At 39.6% G+C, this 23,908-nt stretch overlaps 1 protein-coding gene across 2 annotated transcripts in view; it reads left to right on the top strand.

Annotated features, from left to right (window-relative positions):
* Positions 1-23,908, top strand: part of cpne5a (copine Va) — a 128,742-nt gene that overhangs the window by 71,707 nt on the left and 33,127 nt on the right. For both annotated transcript variants that reach the window (XM_056261011.1, XM_056261010.1), the window contains 5 exons: positions 5,161-5,265; positions 9,490-9,531; positions 9,799-9,874; positions 20,117-20,170; positions 23,003-23,064. In XM_056261011.1, the coding sequence (XP_056116986.1) occupies positions 5,161-5,265; positions 9,490-9,531; positions 9,799-9,874; positions 20,117-20,170; positions 23,003-23,064 (339 nt within the window). The remainder of the gene's footprint in view (positions 1-5,160; positions 5,266-9,489; positions 9,532-9,798; positions 9,875-20,116; positions 20,171-23,002; positions 23,065-23,908) is intronic.

Raw genomic sequence — 23,908 nt, 5'->3', positions numbered from 1 at the left:
AAGACGGGGAGACAGCGCCGGGCGACTTACGCCACTATCTGCCAATGGAACGTGGATGCCTGGGCTGATATATCAGTCTCAATTGTGATCCGAGCTTTCACGAAGGCAGGAATAATCTCTTTATTCAGCCAGCTCACATACCCGTATTTACTTCCTGTTTTCGGTCGAAGTCCACAGTAGTTGATTGTCGAGTTCGCGCGCGGAATCAAACCTCCTCCGTGTGTTCAACATCTACTTCGGATGAACTATCCATTTGAGCTGATATTCTCAGAACACCACACAGCACCGTCATCGGCTGACAGCTGACAGTCTGAGTCTCCACTGTTGCTTAGTTACCAATGATTGCGCGCGCGCACTCATGTGGACTTCGTGGACTTCGACCGAAAACGTGAAGAAAATACGGGTATGTGAGCTGGCTGAATAAATATAATTTTTAATCATATCTTTAACATTTAATGCAGTCAGATACACCGTGTTCACTCACATGGCTGTGCACTTGTAATGACACATTAAGGTTGTTAAAAGGCTAAAAGCAGGTTTAAAACTTGCCCCGTTTAAGTCAACAGGGTGCGAATTTTAAAAAGAGGATAACACGGTCGGTTTTTGTCGTTGTTATCTGTACTGACAGCACTCAGAATTTACAAAAAAATGAGCTCAATGTTAAAATTGACCAGAGTTCTCCTTCAACGTTTGAACAACGTTACCATGGGAGTGAACGGAGTTGTCAGAACGCTTAATAAAGTTTGACTTTGTCTGACTGTTTTGTTGACATTCCCTTTAGCACATCTAGTGGATGCATAACGCAAACCCAGTCAAACGTTTGACTGCAGTATTTTATGCGCCTTATAATCCGGTGCGCCCTATATATGAAAAATGTTCTAAAATAGGTCATTCATTGAAGGTGCGCCTTATAATCCGGTGCGCCTTATAGTGCGGAAAATGCGCACTATAAAATTTAATACTAATGCAATACTAAAAATTGCAGTTAAGGCAAAAGAAAAAAAAATTCCTCTTGTACCACTGTTTGAAGAATTCATCTTCCAGAATCTGGCAGTAAGTAAGTAAGCAGTCCATCTCCTACCCTGAAGTCTGCAGATGCGTTTTGCAGAGATGGACTAAAAATGAACAAATAATGAACTCCCAAAACGTACTGCAAGATTCTAGAAGATGAATTCTTCAAACAGTGGTACAAGAGGATGTGGTGCTGGTCCTTTATGAGTCACTCTCAATCTGTCTGTCTATAAAGCCTATAAAAAAACAGTCTTCATGTATTTTACTACACTTCAGCTTGTGATTCTTATTAAGAGGGGGTCATTTTTTAGGATTCTTTACCTAGCCTGAGTCTCTGAGATCCTGACACCTTGCACTACTGGAGACTCCAGGTAGGTTGCAGTTCTGGAAAATGGTGGCGCTGGAGACTAAAGGGTTCCTGATGGTTTCTTCACCTTAAAGCAGCACTAAGTAGGAATTCCGTTTTTGTCAAACAGCGACCCCTAGAGTCGCTGTGGAGTACTTGTACTGTCGTGAATAGCACTCACGCAGAGATGGCTCGCACTCACGGCCGGATCCCCTCCCCCTGTACACCGGTACCTGTTCAGTAGGATGGACGCTGTAACGAGTGGAAATAAGGTATGGCCCCTTTAAGAGCTGCGCGCGCCCTGTTTAACTGTCGGCAATCTGTATTGTATGTGCGCCTCGAACACCACATGTATACGGCGCCGGGTTATTTCTGTTTGATGCTCGTTTTATCAGAATTTTATCAGATCTGTTTTTTGCCGTAAAGTAATTCGTTACCTCGCGAGACCTGATATCACACGATACTTCCTTACACTGAGGCCGGCGGCCCAAAGTTGCAAGGGTGGTTTTGCGGCTCACAGGCACCAGGGGGGTGCGAGACGACCACCATTCAACACGAAATCAGTAATATAAACATTACAATGACTCCAAAGCTGTTCGGTTAAGGTAAAAAAGTTACTTAGTTCACCTTTAATTCTTAATTCTTTTGCAGTTAAAATGTGTCTTTTCTTCTCCACCTGGTTTTGTCTGACCCTGCTGACCTAATGAGCATTTCACTGTCCAATGGTCAGGCCTTAACTGCAATTTCTAGTATTGCATTAGTGTGACGATCTGCGGCTGGAGTGCCCGCTTGAGCCTCTGGAGGGCACTCCTTCCTAGTTTATTGTTTCCATTATGTTTTACCCTGGACTGATTATGGTTTATTTGTTGCACCTGTTTTAGATTGAGCGTCCCTGATTTAAGCCTGAGTTTTCCCTTTGTTCAGGGCTCAGTATTGTTTGTATGTGTCTGACTGCATTACCTAGCCTTGTTCCAGTTTCCTTGTATTCTAGTGTTTCAGTTCCTTGATTATCTGCCTGTTCCCGGTTTCCCGTTTGCCTTATCCCTGCACGGATTTGATGTTTGTTTGGACTGCTTACCTGGTTTTGACCCCTGCCTGTTTCCTTGTACCTGTCTCTGGATTCTCCTCTTAATAAAGCCTGCGTTTGGATCACCTCTGTCCATGTTCCATGTGCAGTTTCATGACAGAATACTGAGCCACTACTGATCCAGCGGTTAAGAGGAACACGGACCTCGTTATGGATCCCACAGCGCAGATCGTAAGCCTCCGTCAAGGAGAACGTCCATTTAAGGTTTTTGTGACAGATTTTTTGAAGCTCGCTCGTCAGTCCTACTTGAATGATTTCTGTTTGATGATGTTCTTTCGGGGAGGACTGTCTGAACCGCTCGGGTCTGCTATACCGTTTCCGTGTTCAAGCTGGACTCTAACCCAATATATTGACCTGGCCCTTTCCATGGGCGGTTCGCTTTTTACTGTGGACTTTTTGGAACTTTTGCTTCACAAAGGACCCGACGATTCGCCACTTTACAAGGTACCCACTGAATCCACGCATCAATTGTCTCCCGGTGAACCAGCGCATCACACGTGCTCCGCCGAGTTTGCGCTACATGAAAGCCCAGTTGAACCAGCGCTTCGTAAAGGGTCCGCCGTATCCACGCAACATGTGAATCCCGACGTTCTAACACTTCACGTAAGCTCCGTTATATTCCTGCCTCAAGAGTTTTCTACTGAGTCTGAGCGTGTGCCAGCCGAATCAAGTGAGTCAAGTGAGTCAAGTGCCGAGTCAAGTGAGTCAAGTGAGTCAACTGCCGAGTCAAGTGCCGCCGAATCAAGTAAGTCAAGTGCCGCCGATTCAAGTGAGTCAAGTGCCGCCGATTCAAGTGAGTCAAGTGCCGCCGATTCAAGTGAGTCAAGTGCCGCCGATTCAAGTGAGTCAAGTGCCGCCGAGTCAAGTGAGTCAAGTGCCGCCGAGTCAAGTGAGTCAAGTCCCCAGTCAAGTGAGTCAAGTCCCGAGTCAAGTGAGTCAAGTCCCGAGTCAAGTGAGTCAAGTCCCGAGTCAAGTGAGTCAAGTGAGTCAAGTCCCGAGTCAAGTGAGTCAAGTCCCGAGTCAAGTGAGTCAAGTCCCGAGTCAAGTCCCGAGTCAACTGAATCAAGTCCCGAGTCAAGTGAATCTAGTGCCGTGTCAAGTGAATCTAGTGCCGTGTCAAGTGAATCTAGTGCCAAGTCGAGTGAATCAAATGAGTCGAGCCAAATGAGTGAATCCAGTCAAGTCAGTGTATCAAGCCCAGTGACTCGCCGTCGCAGGAGGAGAAGGAGGACTCGTTTGGTTCGCCAGGCTCCGGTGGGTGTTCCCAGACTCCTCGCCCTGCCGGCCCCGCCTCCGCGCCTCGCCCTGCCGGCCCCGCCTCCGCGCCTCGCCTTTCCGGTCCCGCCTCTGCGCCTCGCCTTACCTGCGCCTCTCAAGCTTCGGGAGCCTTTTCCAGTAGCGGTTTCCAGCCCGGAGGCTTTAGCTTTAAATTTCCCCAAGAACTTTTTTGGGGGGGGCAATAGGTACCCTAAGAGGGCCATGGAGGTGGCATCTACGTGGACCCTTGCACTACCACCTACACCTGAGAGGGTCATGGAGGTGGTGCCTACATGGACCTTTGCACAACCACCTTCGCCTGAGCTTACCATGTCACTGGTCCTGTCCAGCCCTTTGCTCCCCACGTCTTGGTCCCCTGTTAAGTGTACTCTGCCCTGGTCCTGTGTTATGTGTACTCTGTCCTGTTCTCCTGTCACTTATGCTCCAGCCTGTCTTCCTGCCAAGCATGCTCCGCCCTGGCTACTTGCGGAGCGTGCCTCCCCGTGGTCTCTTGCCCTGCTCTGGTCTCCAGGCCCCAGGTCTCTCCATGGGCCTGGCCCCCTGCCTCTCCACGGGCCTGGCCCTCCATCCCATCCCCCGTCGACCTCCCTCCGGAGCTCTTAGGAGCGTCTGGAAGCCGCTCCTTAGAGGGGGGGTTATGTGACGATCTGCGGCTGGAGTGCCCGCTTGAGCCTCTGGAGGGCACTCCTTCCTAGTTTATTGTTTCCATTATGTTTTACCCTGGACTGATTATGGTTTATTTGTTGCACCTGTTTTAGATTGAGCGTCCCTGATTTAAGCCTGAGTTTTCCCTTTGTTCAGGGCTCAGTATTGTTTGTATGTGTCTGACTGCATTACCTAGCCTTGTTCCAGTTTCCTTGTATTCTAGTGTTTCGGTTCCTTGATTATCTACCTGTTCCCGGTTTCCCGTTTGCCTTATCCCTGCACGGATTTGATGTTTGTTTGGACTGCTTACCTGGTTTTGACCCCTGCCTGTTTCCTTGTACCTGTCTCTGGATTCTCCTCTTAATAAAGCCTGCGTTTGGATCACCTCTGTCCATGTTCCATGTGCAGTTTCATGACAATTAGTAATGCATCCTTCTCATGGGCATTTAATAATTTTTGACTTTTCAGTCTGAATTAAATCTCTTTTTTGGCTTATTTTATCTGTAAAAGAAAACATGCCTAATAATTATGCACAACTGAATATGAGGCGTTTTTCATTTCCAGCCTTCATGAACAATTATATATCACTTATAAATGATTAAATACACAATTAATAGTAGTTATTAAGATTAATGTGGTTTGGAATTGGTAAAATGTGCTTGAAAAAAAAAATATGATCAGAAGATCAACGTACTGTACCTAATAATTCTACACGCAGTGTATATAATACAATGTAATCATACAATGTGCACTGCTTTGTTTGAATTTCACATCTTTGTGTTTTGTTGCTTAGGTTCACTATTTGCCATAAAACTGAAGTGGTAAAGAGTACACTGAACCCTGTCTGGCAGGCGTTCACCATCCCTGTCAGAGCGCTTTGCAATGGAGATTATGACAGGTGCACTCACACATACACAAACAGACGTGCATGTCAATATGCACTGATGCTTTACGCCTGTCACCAGTGTTAACAGGTCTCATGTACTAACTGTGCATGCACTTAAAACCAGTGTGCAAAAGCTTTCACACTGTAATTATGATGTGTCAATACATTTTTTAAAATGTAGGATCATTTTTTTAGGATAAAGACAATTCACAGAAAAGTATATATTATATTATATTAATTACATTTTGTGATTTGTTTTGGCCATTTTATTTATTAAATTAAAATATAACAAAATAAATAATATTATAAGTAATAATAGTAACAATATAATATAATATAATTTTTTTTTACTGTTATAAATTATAATATAATTGCATTTTTTAAATATATAGTTTAAAATATAATTTGAAAAAATAAATATATATTACATTGTTACTATTATTGCTTAAAATATAATTTTTTTATATTTTAATTTAATATAAATTTAATATAATATAATTACTATTATTATTATTTAATATAATTAATATAACATTTTAATATAATTGTAATATAACTATAAAAAGTAACTATATAACTATGTTGTCTTTTTTAGAGTAACAAAACTGTGTTATTGTTCATTCTGATATGCAGTCGATCACTTGCCGTCTAGCACTATGTAAAGGTGTTTAGTATGTGGAATAGCCTTATTTAGAGATGTTTGGGTGTGAATTATGCTAATTACTCTGTGGGTATGCACTCCGTTACTTAGACTCATTTTAGCAATGAGGGTTTAACATAAGAATGTTATGAATCCTGTGGAAATTTAGCGTGAGAATGCTGTTGTTACTGAATAAGACCCTGTGTATGTGCGTGTCGAGAGGGATCGTGTCCCTGTGCTCTTTGATTCAGTCGCACATTGAGACCTGACTGCTGGTACTCATTGCATCAGCATTATTTGATTATAGACAGTCCTCCTGTTCACGGTGCTGCACTGTTGTGATTTATGCTCTACAAGGACACATTATTTTTGCTTTCTACTTTCTGTGTAGCATATATTTGTGTGTGTTTGCACTACACTGTTTCTTTGTTGGTCTACATGGGCCTATATGCTTTCTAGTGTGTCAAACAGTTTGTTATGTTCAGTGATATTTCGTAGGCCGGGACGGGCAACATCGGTACTGGAGTGCTGCTGTCTGCAGAGTTTAGCTCCAACTCTAATCAAACACACCTGAACAAGCTAATCAGTGTCTTCAGTATTACTAATGCTACAGACAGGTGAGTTTTTCTTATCAGTGTTGGAGATAAATTCTGGAGGACAGCGGCACTCCAGGACCGACCTTGCCTACCCTTTCTTAGGCTATACCTGTGTGTTCATTTTCATGGCAAGGGTGAGGATTGCAGACGCATTGGCAGCTGTGTGTCGTCTGAGAGCTGTCATAGCCAATCAGAACACAGGGAACAGAACCACCTGCCACCCAGTTCCCACCTGGCCTCTGATCCTTTGTGTGTGAGAGAGACAGAGCAAACGAGAGTAAGAAAAAGGAAAGGGGAACTCCAGCTGTTGTGGTGCTGTGCTAATTATTACCTGCTGTAAGGGTGCCAGCTGAGAGGAGTATTTATATTGTAGTTGGTATATTTTTTTCAACAGAAAAAAGACCATACTAAGTTTTAGATGTTATGCAGATCTTAATATATTGGTTCCAAATCAGAATAGCAAATAATAATGACTTTTAAGCAGTAATGTGGCAGAAAGTATGCTATTATGACATTATTTGATTCATTTCATTGTAACGGAGTGCTGTTGTACTGATGATCAGCTCAGGTTTTGCTAATATGAACCAAAAGCTCAAGTTATTTTTAGAACATAAAGCATTATCTGTTTTGCTGACCATTAGTGTGAATCTTCTGGATGCATATCTTATTATTTTCTTTGAAACAAATGCTTGTTGTATTAAATCAGGTTAGAAAAGAGGGCAGGGTCTCCTTCAGGGGTCTTAAACAAATGAGAGAAAATTTGGTTTGATTGACACGAGGGGAAGCCATAATTTGCCCATAGTGTCATAACTGATCTGCATCTGTCTGTGATCTCAGGGAGAGACAGGAACAGCACTTAACCCTGTCAATCAGCCAAGCTCCTGAGGGACACGTCTCAGACTTTACAGAGGAAATTACCTCAGGGCTTCCGGATGTTTCCGACACTCTGGGAGATTGATAGAAAGTTGTGGAAGTTGTTTTCCAGTAGAAAGTCCTATAAAATAGTAATGTTTGGCACTGGAGGTTTTAGTGGATAAATGTGTGCAGAAATTCTAATTAGTCTAGGCTATACATTTTCCAATATTTTTCTATTTTTGTCTGGTTTGAATTGAGAAGAAAAAAGTACTTGCTATATTTAAATAAATATTTATAAATACTAAAATATATAATAAAATATTCATATTAAAATACATTCAACTGTATACTACTGTTAAAAAGTTCAGTAATTTAATTTATTATAACAGTTAAATATAGCAAATAACAGTGAAATATTATTACAATTTAAAATAAATGTTTTCTATTTGAATATATTTTGAATTGTAATTCATTCCTGTGATGGCAAAGCTGAATTTTCAGCATCATTACTCCAGTCTTCAGTGTCACATGATTCTCCAGAAATCATTCTGATATTATGAGTTGGTGCTCAAGAACCATTTCTTATTATTATCAATTTTGAAAACAATCGTGCTGAATAATATTTTTTTGTGGAAACTGTAATAAATTTTTTCTTTCCACGATTTTTTTTATTACCGTAATAGAAAGTTAAAAAGAACAGCATTTACTTTAAATATATATTTTTTTAATAATGTAAAAGTCTTTACTGACATCTAATGCATCCAATTAATGCATCCTTGCTGAATAAATTAATATGTATTAATTTCTTTTAAAAGAAAAAAAGCGGTACTGTATACAATATAATTTTATATATTATACCACAATAAAAGACTGGAGTAGGGAAAAGTAATTATATTTTATTTCAGATTAGGCATGAAAACAAAATAAACTGTGGTTGGTCACTTTACATGTCAATCAGACCCTTGTATAGAATAAGTTGCAATTTGAACCAGACCTATTGCTGTTTAGTTGAGGGTCTGTGAATCTTCTGGTTGCCTGTCTGCAGGGAATCTGAGAACTGATAGACATGATGTGTTCCATATGATCTCTGATGAATCGCCTACATCTGTTCTCTAACTCCAGAGCTGTACCAATCTGCTTTACCAACAGATGGAGAGATTCTCCATGTACTCCATGGAAATACTCAATAGAAGCTCAGTGCTCTGAGTTTAGGTCCATTCTCTCATCCCAACTCAGATGATGCATTTGTGCCATTGAGATTTCATTACTACCTTTACAAATGATTCTAATCAAGCAACCGTACAAAATCATGTTTTACGTCTACGACTTTTTTCCTACGACTATGGAAATTTCCTGATTTACAAAGTACAAATCCACCTTTTGTAGCATACTCATGTGAAAACATAATCAAGTCTGGACAAAACACTGCAAGTCAGTGTTTTGTGGTCCATACAATGAGTTGTTTTGGACGCCATTGACTGTCATTGTAAGGACACAAACAGCTGAAATATTCTTCAAAATATATATTTTTGTGTTCTTGAGGAGAACCATTTTTGGTTGAACTATCCCTTCAAGAGGATAACACAACATACATTGTGCTGGTTATCAAACAGGAAAAGAATGACTGATGTCCGTTTTCGCTCATTCATTTTCATCGCAACAGTAAATACAAGCACATCCCTGTATTTTGTGACAACAAGTGTGTGACATGCTTCGGTGCCGAATGCCGTTTAGAGCTATTGCCATTTTTATTAACAAAGGCTACAAATCTCTGCTGCCTCTCTGTAATTGATCGTGTTAACTTGCTTTGAACAGAATGAGGTTCTAATTATTCAAAACTTCAGATGTAATTAATGTTTAAATGAAACTCGCCTGCGTCCTGTCAGGTGAAGTGACGCTCCAGGGCTGCTCTGTGTCACAACCCGGGAGTTCGTTCCCTGCCAACCGCTGTTTAATTCCGAGTGCACTGTCTGGATAATAGCCTGTAATTGGTTGGTTTTAGCACTGAGATGAAAAGACAGTGAGACAGGTTCTTTAAGCCCTTTTATAATCAGAAAGCATCCATCATTTCAGCTGCTGCTCTCTTTTCAGTTTCTGACATATCACCACACCATGTTTCTAAATGCTCTGTTTTAAATCTTTCAGGTCAATTAAAGTGGAGGTGTACGACTGGGACAGAGATGGCAGGTAGAAAAACACACATTTGTTTATTTACAATACACATTTACGTAATATGATCTCATGATCTAATATGTGCATTTGGTAAACCCCACACAATTATGATTTCTTTCTTGAAAACATAGTGGAAAAATGTCATCCTAGCTTCCTGCAGACCCATGCTCTAAAACGCCTGGCACTAACAAATACTGATCACTCTCTCGTAAATAAGTTCAAATCCATCTATTTTCATCATCACAGACAGTAAGAGTCTCTTTGTTGTTCTTTGTGCTTCAGTCATGATTTTATCGGGGAGTTCACCACCAGCTACAGAGAGCTCTCTCGCGGTCAGAGTCAGTTCAACGTGTATGAGGTGAGTTTAGTGAATCAGATACTGATCCATTAATCCACTGAGGAACCATTGTGTTCATATAAAGGAGGTGATTCTAGATTCATGAAGTGATGATGGCAAAAAAAGAAATAAAAATGTGTATGGGAGCTTATCTTGTTGAAAAAAAATAGGGGAGACTTGGTTGGAACATCCCCTTGATATTCAGAGTATTCATTGACATATTTTATTATGATTATTATTATGATTATTATAGAAATAATATTAATATTAGACTAATGTTAGACTTGGTTTAAGGTAGACTTTTAAACTAGTCTTTTAACACTGTGGACACAGACAACCTGGACCAACCCTGTTGGAGTTGTTTTGCATAAGTGCTGTTGTGGCTTTTCCTGTCCAACAAACATCATCAAAGAGATCTTCGTCACCAATACACATTCGTGAGTCAGTGAGGAGAGATAAAGAGAAGCAGTGTCTGTCTTTTTTATATCTTGCGTCCTCCAAGGCCTTATTTCTGCCCTCCCCTCACAGGAGAGATATACTTTGTTTTTTCCTATTTCTCCCTGTCCCTGAGAGGTAAATGCCCCCTTAACCCTTTAGGCTATAACGTACAAATGCATTTAAGATAACCCCTTTGACCACCTGCTTTTCCTTACCTCCACTGACTCCCAACCACAGTAAATTATCACCCAAAGGCCCCCTCTCACTACATTCGTGAGAACAAATGAGGCCATCATTAGGAATCACTAAAATCAGAGTAATAATAGGAAAATTCCATAACAACTCCTCTCTGTTTATCAAACTCTGATAACTGATAAATCAAACATTGTAATAATAGTAATAATAAATGCAAGTTCAAGTCATTACATACAAATCACTCTCCTTGAACCTGTGAAGAAAAAGTTTAGAATGAAGAAGCATAAGGCTGTTTTTTGTGGGGGAAAGCCCCATAATTATTTAGCAAGCAAGTAAACATTTTTACTGGGCCGGGCTAAACGAGAAATCACTGTTTCTGCGCTCCTGCAAGCAGACCCTCAGTCACACCAGTAAGGAATAAATAGTTATAACACATTAAGAAAACAAACAGAAAAAGTATAATAAAAATCCCTCAGTTTCAAACCCTGTCCTTGTACGCCACCTCGTAACACGGATGACCGCTGCTTGTAACCTTCTTTAAATCTTTTGCCCTTAATCTTTCTCAGAAAATAAACAAATAGAAGAAAAACAAACAGAACATACATTTAACACATATCTCACTGTTGCTCCCGCTAACTGTATCGTCGCATAATTTTGTTCATCCTTGGGATAGACTGTCATTTTCACCAATTGAACAGACAGCAGGTTTTCACCTGTCTCTCTAATCATATTCACCCATGAATAACAAAATTATCAGAATAACACACACAATCCTAACTCCTATCATTAAGCCTTTTCCATTAATCTACGCCCATCTCCATATTTCATTCACTTCTAATTCAATTTAGTAAGCTCTATTGAACGCACTGTTTAACAAATCTAACCAGAGAAGTCTTATAATTTTTTTTCCCATTCCTCTAACCAAATTAGTTGTTCAAAATTAACTCTAATATCTCCATTACGGTCCGTCTTTTTTGCTTGTTACACATAAATTAATAGATTTTCTACATTTGCACCAATCAAATCAATACCTAGTTTGATTCAATCAAACAAAATCATCAAAATCATCACAAAAACAGATTCTTCTGTTAAACTTAAACCATCAGTTGGCAGTTGGTTCCTCCAGGTGTGTTGATCATCTCGTTCGCCCCACGGACGTTCCGTGTTCACCATGTTGACACTTTGCGTGCCGTAGCCATGGTCTTCCATCGCTGGTGAGCGAGGTACGTTACTAGCACGTCCTTGAATCCCTCACTTTGTGCTCTATTGGATGGTTGAGGCCTGTTGGTGTTGTCTAAGGTGAGAGGCTTGGACCCAGGTGTCACACTCTCCAACCATTTTCTGATCCTTATAAGGTTTTCCCTTAAATCACGACCGCACCCCCACTGGAGTGAACCATTTCTTGCCTGCTTTCACCTGTGAATGGAGACCTTAAGTATTTTGTTAGTGACTTGTCTAGCCGCTCGTCCCCTTTGGTGTGACCTGTGGAATCAACAACCTGAAACATTATCACCGGATAATCTCTTGCTCACTTAATAGCACTCGGGGTCGATCCTTTTACCCTGAAAAACACTCAACCCCCTTTGCTCATGTCCACAACACAATATTTATACATTTGGAACAGAATCAGTTCTGTTTTCCGCAATCCATCCTGACATTCTGTAAAAGGAAAATCTTAAGTTATGCGCTGCGCAGGTGTGGCACCTTTCTGCTGCAATAATAACCCAGGCCAGGATAGTTAGCCAAATTCATCCATAGCCATCATTTTATTGGGCCCATTCTGTCCTGTATCAAAAGTCTGCATGCTCTATAAAGAAAAACAAATGTCGAGGTTATTTTCAGATAGTAAAATACACGTAGTTTATTTTGTCTGCTGTGCTGCCGCGGCCTTCGCTGCTGCATCTGCCCTGGCGTCTCCTGTTGAAACAGTCCTGCAAATACACTTACAGACAGCAATTTTGTTAGGGAGAAGAATGGCTTCTTGCCAGGCTTTTACCCAATTAAACCCAGTGTCCTCCCAACATATATATTGTCCCTTAGTAAACCATATTATGTCAATTGTTACCATCCCCCTTTTTTGATGCATTAATCAACTCATGCATCAATTTAACATAATTGTGTTTGGATGAACAAAGTTTGCCATCAACACTGTCCTTCAGCCAAATTTCCTCCAGACATCTTTCTCTGTCTCTGAAACAAAATATTACATTCTTCACTCAAAGCCCAATCTCATCTTCTTATCGAAGTATTTGAAGGGCAATGGCCCTGAGTCTCACAGCGAATCCTGCTTTTCAGGCCTGTTGTTTGGTCTCTCAAGTCAGTCATCTACAAACATTTCCAAAGTCATCAATTGTTTCTATCAGGTCAGGTCGTGCTGTACAGACTTGGTCATTGTCAGTCAATCATTTCTCCCCCTTTGTTCACAATAATCATAAATGTGAGGGGCTCTCTTGATAATTTCATGTTGACAGCCAATATGTCACTTTGTTGTTGCCATCAAATCTACAACATTTTCATTTATCTCAGCCCATGCCAGATGGTGATCTACAACTTACACAATTCCCATTTACTTAAACTGATCTTCAAATCTACATTATGTATGACAAAAGTATTACTACCAGACAGAGCTTGATGGCCAATCAACTTAAAGCTTGTCCCATGTTCTGTATTGTCTTTTCATCACAATTATCAGCTTCTTTAAAGTTTGTCATTTACCTTAACCCATCTGTAATGATAAAACACTCATTCCAGATGGTTAATGACACAGTATACTCACTATTCAGGCGGAATATTATTACCCCAAACTAATACATACAAGACATAAAGTGCTGTCACCATCACACACACTCACACTAGACACACATATGTTAACTGCTCATTCTCAATGTTCACTTTTCTTTATATTATTGCTAAAAGATTTAAATTTTAAATAAGATTTTAACCTTTCCATTTTCCTGTAGCTTCTATCTAATTTTACATGGTCTCTTAACCACTTTCAAAGCATGTCTTGTTCATTATTCATTTGATTTTTAGACAAGTCAGCTGGGTTGTTTTGGTTCCTTATCATTATTTTCCCTTCAGCTTGCTCAGGCAGGCCGATAACAGAAAGACAGACACAGTTACCATCCCTTCCTCCAACTCAGGCAGTCTCTCTCACTATAAACAAATAATTTTTCCACCAGCCTCCTAAGGCTGTAACTTAGACAAAATTTGTATTCATTACAATAACCTTTGACCATTCACCTTTGTCATCCAGACTTTCCTTAAATCAAAAGCTGTCTTCATCTTTAGCCACCACCATGTCTAACGACCTTCAAGAGTTAAAACTATGTCATAGACCTATTAGTTCAAAATCAACACTATGATTTTCCTTGCCCATAAGGCAACCAGTACATAAAAAGTTTTGCTACTGTCTCCACAACAACTAATGGCAATCCCCTCATGGTCTCAGCTGGCCCTTGAAAGCCCATTTCTGTTGGCCCTTTATCTATAATCTCCATCAGGGTGTTTTCCCCTGGCATATTTGCAGACGCTTGTCACAATAAAAAACAAGCCATACAACTAATGCGGTTTCTTCTGGTGAGTGGTATGGAGGAGCTTTGCTTTATGGGGCAGACATGCCGTGACTCGTCACAGCTTCATCTCCCTGTAACGGTATAAGGACGCTGCTGGCCTCACAGCTCCTGCTCAACCCTCATACCTGTCTCACATAACACACCTCCATTCAGGAGATGCCCAGTGACTTTACGTGACCCCTCTGCCTTAGGTTGCCCCCTGTCTGGCCAAAGAAGGTCTTACCCGTCATAGAGATGGTCACTCGTGCCCACTGGTGACCGCTCTTTCCCTTCACACAATCAGTTCTCTTCAACAGAACTCAGCTGTTTTCTGGAGCTTAGGAAAGGCACGTTCAAGAGTCACCAGAGCCATTCCGATTGCCTAATAGTGTTCACACAGGGAGACAGGTTAATAACAGCAATATTTAATCACTTAAATCCATTAACCATCTTAAAAGCAGAAACCTAGCTGCTTAGATTATACTCAGTGAATTTAGATCACAACCGTACATTCAGTGTACTTCATCTGTAGCTGGAGCCATCGGTCCTGAATGGTGGAGACTAAATGAGACAAAGAAGTTACTGGTCCTAAAATAAGCTAATCAAAATGTCATCTCTATCTGTATTATTATTTTAAGTACTTCTTTAAAGTCATTCAGTTTTATTTTTAAAACATCTCTGTGTCTATGATCTTCAACTGAAACACTGTGCTTTACTTATTATCACAGATAACAGCTTTTAGCTGACTCATTGAATGAGAGAGACTCTGAGACTCTATTGGATGGTACACTGCTCTCTCATATACTTCTAACATCAAACTTTTATCTATCATCTTTTAACTCTATCCCAGCTTAAGGCATCTTTGCCAGAAATTACATGTGTTTCCAAATAAACATAATTTTATAGTTGTCTTTTGCCCACCTCAGGGAATTTAGACATTACAAATTTCCACTCAGATTGAGTCTCTGTCTCTCTGGCAGTTTTCAGCCACAGCACACATCAGATTTAGATAAGCGAACTGTTTCATTACAGCCAATAACAAACTTATCTTTTGAAAGCAAAACATCAGCTTCTAGTTCTTTCATGGTCAACTTTTCAAGCTGTTTGTTTAATCAGATGCCTTTCAACACATTTTACATTTAGCAACTGTTAATTCAGTAGCCTACTGCTTCTGCTTATTTGTTCTTACATAATGGTAATTATTCTAGTTCTCAATAACGTTTCACATTTCTCAATCTCAATTACCATAGTTTAATCTCTGACTTCAAAGTTTTCTCTTCTAGGAGTTTATCAGTCTCCAATCAGGATTCACACTAACTTTGACAAGGCTACTCTGCATCTTTTGCAGTTATTATAAATCATCTTTGAGATCTGTCTCTCTATATTACCTGAACCCTTTTAAAAATGTTTAATTAAAACACAATCATCCTTCTAGTTACCTTTACATATTTTGCAACTCACATTTGTTGGAGTCACACAAAAGGATTCACTTTAAGACTTCAATCTTTTGACCTTGTTTTTTTTATCTCTTATTTCTCAGACAAAATGTTAATGTCGTCATTTAAACACTGATCTACTTTCAAACCCACACTATTATCAGAAATGTGTCACTATCACATTTTTTTTAAACACCTTCTCGGTGGGCATTTACAGTTACGTGTTAAATGGTCCTGCTGACCACAATCCAGACACTCTCTGTCATCTGGTGGGTTCATGTGTCAGCCTCAACTACAGCATCAGACACCTTGACTATAGTTTGATCACTGTGAGCTTGCAAACGGCTCCAACTTACTGCACACCCTTGAAGCAGTGTGTGTCCCATTCAGGAATGTAAACAGAGCCACTGATTAAGCAGTTCTCTGTATTCTTTTACAGTCCACCAGTGGCGGATTTAATCACAATAGCCAAATCATAATCTTCATTATCATTATCATTGGCAACACATTCATTTTCATGAGCAGCACAGAAAATGCTCAAAATATTCGAATTTGTTTTCTGTCTTTACCTTACTAATTTGGTATTATCATCAACAACACTAATTACAAGTACATGTCTAACATCCGGAAGCCGGGCGAATAAGCAAGCACTGTTGCTGTTATCCCAGCTTATCTTTTACAAAACATCATCTGCAAATCTCTTCAAAGTGAGATCTTCAGAGCAGAGCTGTTTACAGCATTTGCTCTCTTCTGTCTCACTATTTATTTATTTTCCCGGACTGTTCAGTTACTCTTCATAAAGTGTAACAATTTGTACATCATTATTTTCATTACAACTGGTTTGAAGCCTTTTTTTCTTCCATCACATGGTTAGTCTGCAGATTCAACTTAATATTATCATTATTGTCTCAGTCTTATCTCTACTGTTTCTCCAAAACAGATTATATTACTCAGTCCGTAAATTACACAGACAACCATTATAGCTACTTGCTTCAATACCCTTATTTTCTTAACATTAATAAAATAAAGCAGAAATATCATCATTTCAATCATTATTTTATCAAAATCTAGAATTGTTCCCCATTCTGCTTAAAACATTCTTCATATCATGTTAATCCCTGTCAATCATACAATGCCTTATTTTATTCTAAAACTTTTCATATCATTTAAACAGTTAATTTGACTTCCATAAATTCTGTCAGACCATGTCTATTTTCATCACATATAGTTTTCTACTATATTTCTCCTTTCTTTTCCCTACATGCCAGTTTCCTTCATTATCCTCTCCTTTCTTTTCTCAAACATGCCAGTTCCTTCATTATCTAACCAGTACATGATTGTTTGCACAATCCCCACACAAACATATCTCACACACCAACCTTTTGTTTTTCACTTTCTTCTTCCATCAAGTCTCTCACCCGTCATAGTGACACTTGAATTTCCAATCTTTCCCTTGTTTTGATAACATTAATTTTAACTTTATTTTTTTTTCATTATAACTACTTCTCACAGTATTCCTTTATCAAATGGTTAGTCTGAGATCCAAAAAAAATATTATCCGTATTGTCTCAGTCCCACTTATCTTTACTGTTTTGCAGAAACCAAAATATCAAATTACAATCCTCTATTTCACACAGACAGCCTTATTGCTGCTTGCTACTTCAATCCTTATCATATAAATTTAAGTTCTCTAGACATCTAATGTCATGCATCCATTTACTGGATGAAGAAGTAAAAACCTTATTTCTCTCTACAGTTCTTTTTTATCTGACCCTTTAAGACAACAATCCATTGTTTGTCCACATTGCTTACACACGTTGAACACAGCCATAACAACCTTTTTGTTTCTCACTGCCCTGTTCAACTGATTCTCGCACTACTTTCAGTCTAGTTGTGCTCAGTGTTCCCTCCCTGGGGAAATCATGGTATTTTCTCAGTTTTTTTCAATATCTAAAACATAAATTTTCCCCCATAATTTTCTCATTTGATAGAAAACCGGTGTATCAAATTTTGCATGCTTACCTTGAGACTTCCCCATATTGGCTGCTTCTCTGTTGTCTGTGGATTTCTCTTCAACGCGCGTTTTCCTGATCTGTTAGGCGTCCCCAACAGACCCGATTTTCTCTTTTAACCCAAATCGGTCGGGTTGCACTATTAGTGCCCTCCTAATTATGGTTTACCAAAAACTGTTCTGGTTCCCCCTAATTAGCCTCAGTACCTAAAAACAATTTGCTCCGTCGTGGAACAACTAATTTTCAGGGTACTTATCTGTTTGAAATCTCTTGATCTGTTACAGACCTCAATTAATCTCAGACAATTTTCTCTCGTATCTGTTTGAAACCTCTTGATCTATATATAGATCTCAATTAATCTCAGATTACGTACCACAGAAACAGCCCTCAGCCAATATGGTTCACTCACATTTCATACCCGAAACAAAATACTTTTCCCCAAAAGAAAATATTTTAGACGTCTCTTACCAGAGATATGTTGGTTGCCACGGGTTCGCTTTCTTTTGATTCCAGTGGAGCCCCTCCCGGACCCGATAGCGGTCGGCCCCTCTCTCGCAAGCTTACGAGGTAGAGCTGGAACTGCTCAGTCCAGGTGGCCAAACACCGCCCGCTCTCAGGTCCAGAAGCCACTTCCAAGGAATCCCACTCTTCTGACACCAAATTGTTGTGGCTTTTCCTGTCCAACAAACATCATCACTGAGTAAGAGACACTCTGGGCCCTATTTTAACGATCTGAAACGCAAGTGTCAAAGCGCAAGTAACTTTGTGGGCGGATCCCGGCGCTGTTGCTATTTTCCCGGCGGGATAAATGCCTCTTGCGCCAGGCGCAAATCTAAAAGGGGTTGTCTGAAGTAGCTTCATTATTCATAGGTGTGGTTTGGGCGTAACGGGAAACAAACCAATAAGAGCGTCATATCACATTCCCTTTAAGAGCATGATGAACGAGGTGCGCTTGTTCCATGGCGCAAAACTATTATAACGGCGCATTTACCAGGCGCGCTTCAGAATCGGTTCACAGCCGAGGAGATCGATGTTCTCGTCAGGGCCGTTAAAGAAAGAGAAGTGACATTGGGGACGGGACAAACCCACCCAAATTAGCTTCGGTTAAACATGCATATAATAATCGGGATAAATGTGTAAGCTTTATGCCTATTTTTCAAATTGTCATGGACACAACAATGATTTCCCTCGTGTTTTAATATTTTTCCTTATAATAATATATCATTTGCAAAAAGTAAAATGCATCTGTGTAGATGAGAGAATCATCTACAGTGTATGCGCGTTGTTCACACTCTGTATTATGGCCAAGCATGCGCGCTTAAAATAGCATCTGAAACGCCCCACTGACTTTAGACTAGTTTTTTTCTGGTCAGTGGCGCAATTGTTTTCTGGAACTGCAAAATACCACCAGGGAATGTTTGCGCCGGAACACGCCTCCTTTTTGCGCCGACCCGCCCAGGGAGCGCAAGTTCATTTCCTAGTTTACCGGCGTGCGTCTGTGGAGGGAAAAGCCCGCTTTGCGCGGGTGCAAAATAGGAATGATACATGCGTCAGTGTACAAAGTCATTTGCGCCGGGTGCAAGATAGGGGCCTCTGAGTCCAATTTAATAGTTTATAAAATATTTATTCTCTTGCAAAAGAGATCTTCGTCACCAATACACATTCGTGAGTCAGTGAGGAGAGATAAAGAGAAGCAGTGTCTGTCTTTTTTATATCTTGCGTCCTCCAAGGCCTTATTTCTGCCCACCCCTCACAGGAGAGATATACTTTGTTTTTTTCCTATTTCTCCCTGTCCCTGAGAGGTAAATGCCCCCTTAACCATTTAGGCTATAACGTACAAATGCACTCAAGATAACCCCTTGACCACCTGCTTTTCCTTACCTCCACTGACTCCCAACCACAGTAAATTATCACCCAAAGGCCCCCTCTCACTACATTCGTGAGAACAGATGAGGCCATCATTAGGAATCACTGAAATCAGAGTAATAATAGAAAAATTCCATAACAGTGCACAACATAAATCAAGCTAAAAATGCACATATACTTTGTGATCTTGAATATTTGTTTTATCTAGGAGCTCAATCTTTTTTGTGTATGAGAAAGGAGGAGAGGGTTGGGTGTGTATAAAAGTGCTGTGTGTATGTATGTATTCACCCTAGCATTAGCCCAGTGGTGGGGTGAGGGGGTGGTAAGATGTTCTACAGGAGTGTGACAGTCTCAGCGGTGTGCTGAAAGGATTTGGGGTTTCCTGGGGATTGAGTCGGACAAACAACACTAGAAGCTGCAGGGTCGGTTCAGCTAAACCCCAATCCATACAAATCAAATCATCTGTGTCCTGGTTTCCAAACTGTTAGCCAAGGCTGCGTATGTAACTGACCTGAGCTGGATTTGTCAAAGCATCTGAACATTTAGAACAGTGGTGTCCTTTAAAGTATGAGGAACAAAAAAAAAATGACTGGCAGCCTGGAAATGATCCAGTAGCAGTTCTCTCAAACGTTTCTTCTTTTTGGACAAGAACCACATTTATTTTCTCATTCTCTTTCTCTCCCTCTCTCCCTTACACACACACACACACATACTCCCACTCTTCCTGTAAGTGATGTGTCATCTCTAAATTTTATATTTCAGGTGGTGAATTCTAAAAAGAAACTCAAAAAGAGAAGATACATCAACTCTGGCACAGTGAGTAGTGAATTTGCTCTCTTAATAACCTGCACAAAAATATTTTTTTGAATCTTGTGTTTTAGTAGGCTACAAATGTTTTAACAGGTTAGATATAATAAGATAATACGATTTGTTTTCAATATATCTTGAATTAAGGTTATATTTCATATCACATTGTTTTAGTGAGGTTTATACTTAAAATAAGAAAAAAAAAAAGTTTGCAAATGGAAAATAAGAACAAAACTCAATTCAAGATATGTTCTCTGAAAAAAAGCTTTTCTGTCTTTAGCAACAGGGCTATCTTAGTATTTTTCTACAGGATTTAGTTAGACTGTGGGGGGTGAACCTCGGTCCCTCTAGGATAGTCCAGGGACATGCTCCACCGGAAGAAAATTTTGTACATGTTAAATTCATCAATCTGTTGAACTTTGAGAGTTCAAAATTAAGAGCTCCAACCCATGTTCAGTGTGCAAATTGAACAAAGGAAAACATATTATAAACATATTAACATAGTATATTATTATTATTCCTAGGACAGTAATAGCCATAAATTGTGAAACAAATGCACTGTAAAATAAATATGTTAATAAGTATGTTATTTCATTTTACGCTACATGTATGCTTTTATTTTGGCGGAAAACACAACGTTAAAGACCTTTTATGTTACAGTGAGAAGTTTAAATATATTTTCAGTTCATTATGAAAACGGGCGGGCTGCTAGTCTAGTTAATGAATGGAAACACTGATTTTAGTATTTATTTATATTTTGACTAAAAGTAATATTTTATTAAGGTTTATTTTTATATTTTTAGTTACTACTTAAAGGATTAGTTCACCTCAAAATAAAAATTTCCTGATAATTTACTCACCCCAATGCCATCCAAGATGTTCATGTCTTTCTTTCTTCAGCGTAAAAGAAATTAAGTTTTTTGAGGAAAACATTTCAGGATTTTTCTCCACACAATGGACTTCAATCGCAACCAACATGTTGAAGTCCAAATCAATGCAGTTTCAAAGGGCTGTGCTCGATCCCAGCTGAGGAATAGGGTCTTATCTAGCGAAACGATCGTTCATTTTCTAAAAAAAAATAACATTTATATACTTTTTAACCACAATTGTTCGTCTTGTGCTGGTCGGCGACGCGCCAGGCATTACATCATCACGTTGGAAACGTCACGTTTTTTAAATTTTTTTTATAATAATAATAAATTAAAACAAAGATGTCAGACGATTTTGAAGTTGGGGGAGAAAACGGGAGAAAATGAGATGGAATTTTTCGCCCTTCCCTGCCTTTTTGAACCGGAGTACACAGACAAATAACTTAGATAGATGACGTAATCCCGCAGACCAGCACAAGACGAACAATTGTGGTTAAAAAGTATATAAAGTTTTTATTTTTTTTTTAGAAAATGAACGATCGTTTCGCTAGATAAGACCCTATTCCTCAGCTGGGAACGTGCACAGCCCTTTGAAGCACGTCAAAGCCCTTTGAAACTGCATTGATTTGGACTTCAACATGTTGGTTGCGATTGAAGTCCATTGTGTGGAGAAAAATCTTGAAATGTTTTCCTCAAAAAACTTAATTTCTTTTCCACTGAAGAAAGAAAGACATGAACTTCTTGGATGGCATTGGGGTGAGTAAATTATCAGGAAATTTTCATTTTGAGGTGAACTAATCCTTTAAACTAAAATTAAAATGAAAACTGCTTTTTATTTGTTTTTTAATATTTCCATTTATTTTCATTTCAATTTTAGTTTTAGTCATTTTTGTACTTCATCTTAAAAGTGCAATATGTAATATTGACAGCTAGTGGTTGAAATGGGTACTTCAGTCCAAATTCAAAACATTAGAGAGAGTTGTTTCCCCCGCCCCCTCCTCAGACTCGATGCTCAAGCAGGTTGCCAGATTGAAGACACGCAACAGGAGAGAGCCCAATTAACAATGAAAGCCGAGGAGACTTACACACTGTAAGTTGTTGAGTTATCCGCATTTTAATATGCTCCCGTTCATAGAGGTTTTTTAGATGGATGCTGGGGCTCTTTTAGGTCTGGAATATGCAATATGCTGTGTTTTCCGCCAACTGGCAACCGGGGGTGTGGAAATAGTAGTGGTTAAACTGGCAGCGTGCGGCATCGCACATACCAAAACAAAAACAGGCATTCCGACACGGAACGCACAATTCAAAGTAGAATAACTGGCAATAGCATTGTTTATCAGATAAACGAGTATGTGAACTTAGCATGTCTCCTAAATATCTGCAAACATATTATGATATGTTTATGCTTTAGTACAGTCCAAAAATTTTTTACATACAGCACCTTTAAACTACATTTTTTTCAGTTTGATGCCAAGACAACATTTTAAATGTTTTGCATTGAATTAACTGCATTCTTACAACACTAAATATATGTGTCCAGCTGTATTCCACAAGGGCTCAGTATGTCTGGTTATTATTCAGATAAACTATTTGACAATCTGAGATCCAAGTCCCTTGACTGGATAGTGCTTTCTGTTTCACACTTTGATAAGGAGAGCAGTGAGGAAGTAATATCGGAGGTCCGGGTGGATAACAGTGATTGATGATCCACAAAGACTCTCCGCATTGACTGCCATGAATTGGCTTTGAGATTTTAATCAAAACTCAAATGAATAGTCCATCACCTGTCTTCCTCCCAACATGGAAAGATCCTGGTTGTCTAATGACAATACTAATGAAAAAGACTGTGTGGCACTGACAGCTGAGAGAAGAGAGTCTTTGCATAATGCCATGATGGATTGTTTCGTTGCAGATGTGGTTTGTGCGCATATGCTGTTGTAAACCATCTGTTCTTTGTTGCTCAATTACCCAGGTGACAATGCTTTCATTCTCGGTGGAGGCCGAACACACGTTCCTGGACTACATCAAAGCAGGGTATGGGCGAAAATACACACATTCACCCTCATGTAAGCTAATGTACTGTATTTAGCTTGTTCTAAAATGCTTCTGAAATCTCAGCGTCACAACATGTAATTTTTGTAAACACTCTCAGCGGATGTAAAGGTCAAAATCTTGCTGAAGCCACTAGGATGTTATCATTGTAATGGCGTCAAACAGCTCATCAAACAGCTTTGGGAAAGAGTTCCTGTAAACAAGACCCGAATAACCCCTTAAATACTAAACTAGAACAACAAACACGGCTATTGTTGTAGTTACTGTAATCAGTATTCAGGGGTTGCCAGGTCCTTTTCAGTTTGCTCTGATGAAAGGCTTGCCTTCTGCTCGGATGCCAGTTTTGGGGAAAACATCTCAGGGCCGCTGACCTTATACTGTGGTCTGATCCATTGATATATCTGGCATTAGGACGTATGACCTGCTTGCCCCTCTTTGTCTGTTATCCCTGACTCAAAGGCTTTGTCCTAAACTGGAAAAAAAGCTGCATTGACAGGCAGTATCTGGAAGTAGGAAGGCATCAGGGCATGTCCGAATCCAAGGTTTGAATAATATCCTGCTTATTAAGATACCTCCATCTGGTTGATTTTTAAAGGTATAGCGATGTATCCTGTCTGTTTGGTGTGGTGATGAATTGAATAAATTGAGGTTAAAAGAAATTAGTACTTAATTAATTTTAACCCTCTGGGGACCAAGAACGCGCCCGCGCGTTTTTTTTTTCACATAGCAGCAACATAGACTTAAAATACTCCGTCATTTATGGTCATATAAATAAAATCAATACATGATTATAAACTATAGAGGGTCTTCTTTTTTTGTGTACACT

This window comes from Rhinichthys klamathensis, unplaced genomic scaffold, assembly GCF_029890125.1.
Source record: "Rhinichthys klamathensis goyatoka isolate OS25496 unplaced genomic scaffold, OSU_Roscu_1.1 h1tg000180l_1, whole genome shotgun sequence".
Lineage (NCBI taxonomy): Eukaryota > Metazoa > Chordata > Actinopteri > Cypriniformes > Leuciscidae > Rhinichthys > Rhinichthys klamathensis.
Note: the sequence above shows the minus strand (reverse complement) of the source record. Positions and strands in the feature narration are given on the sequence as shown.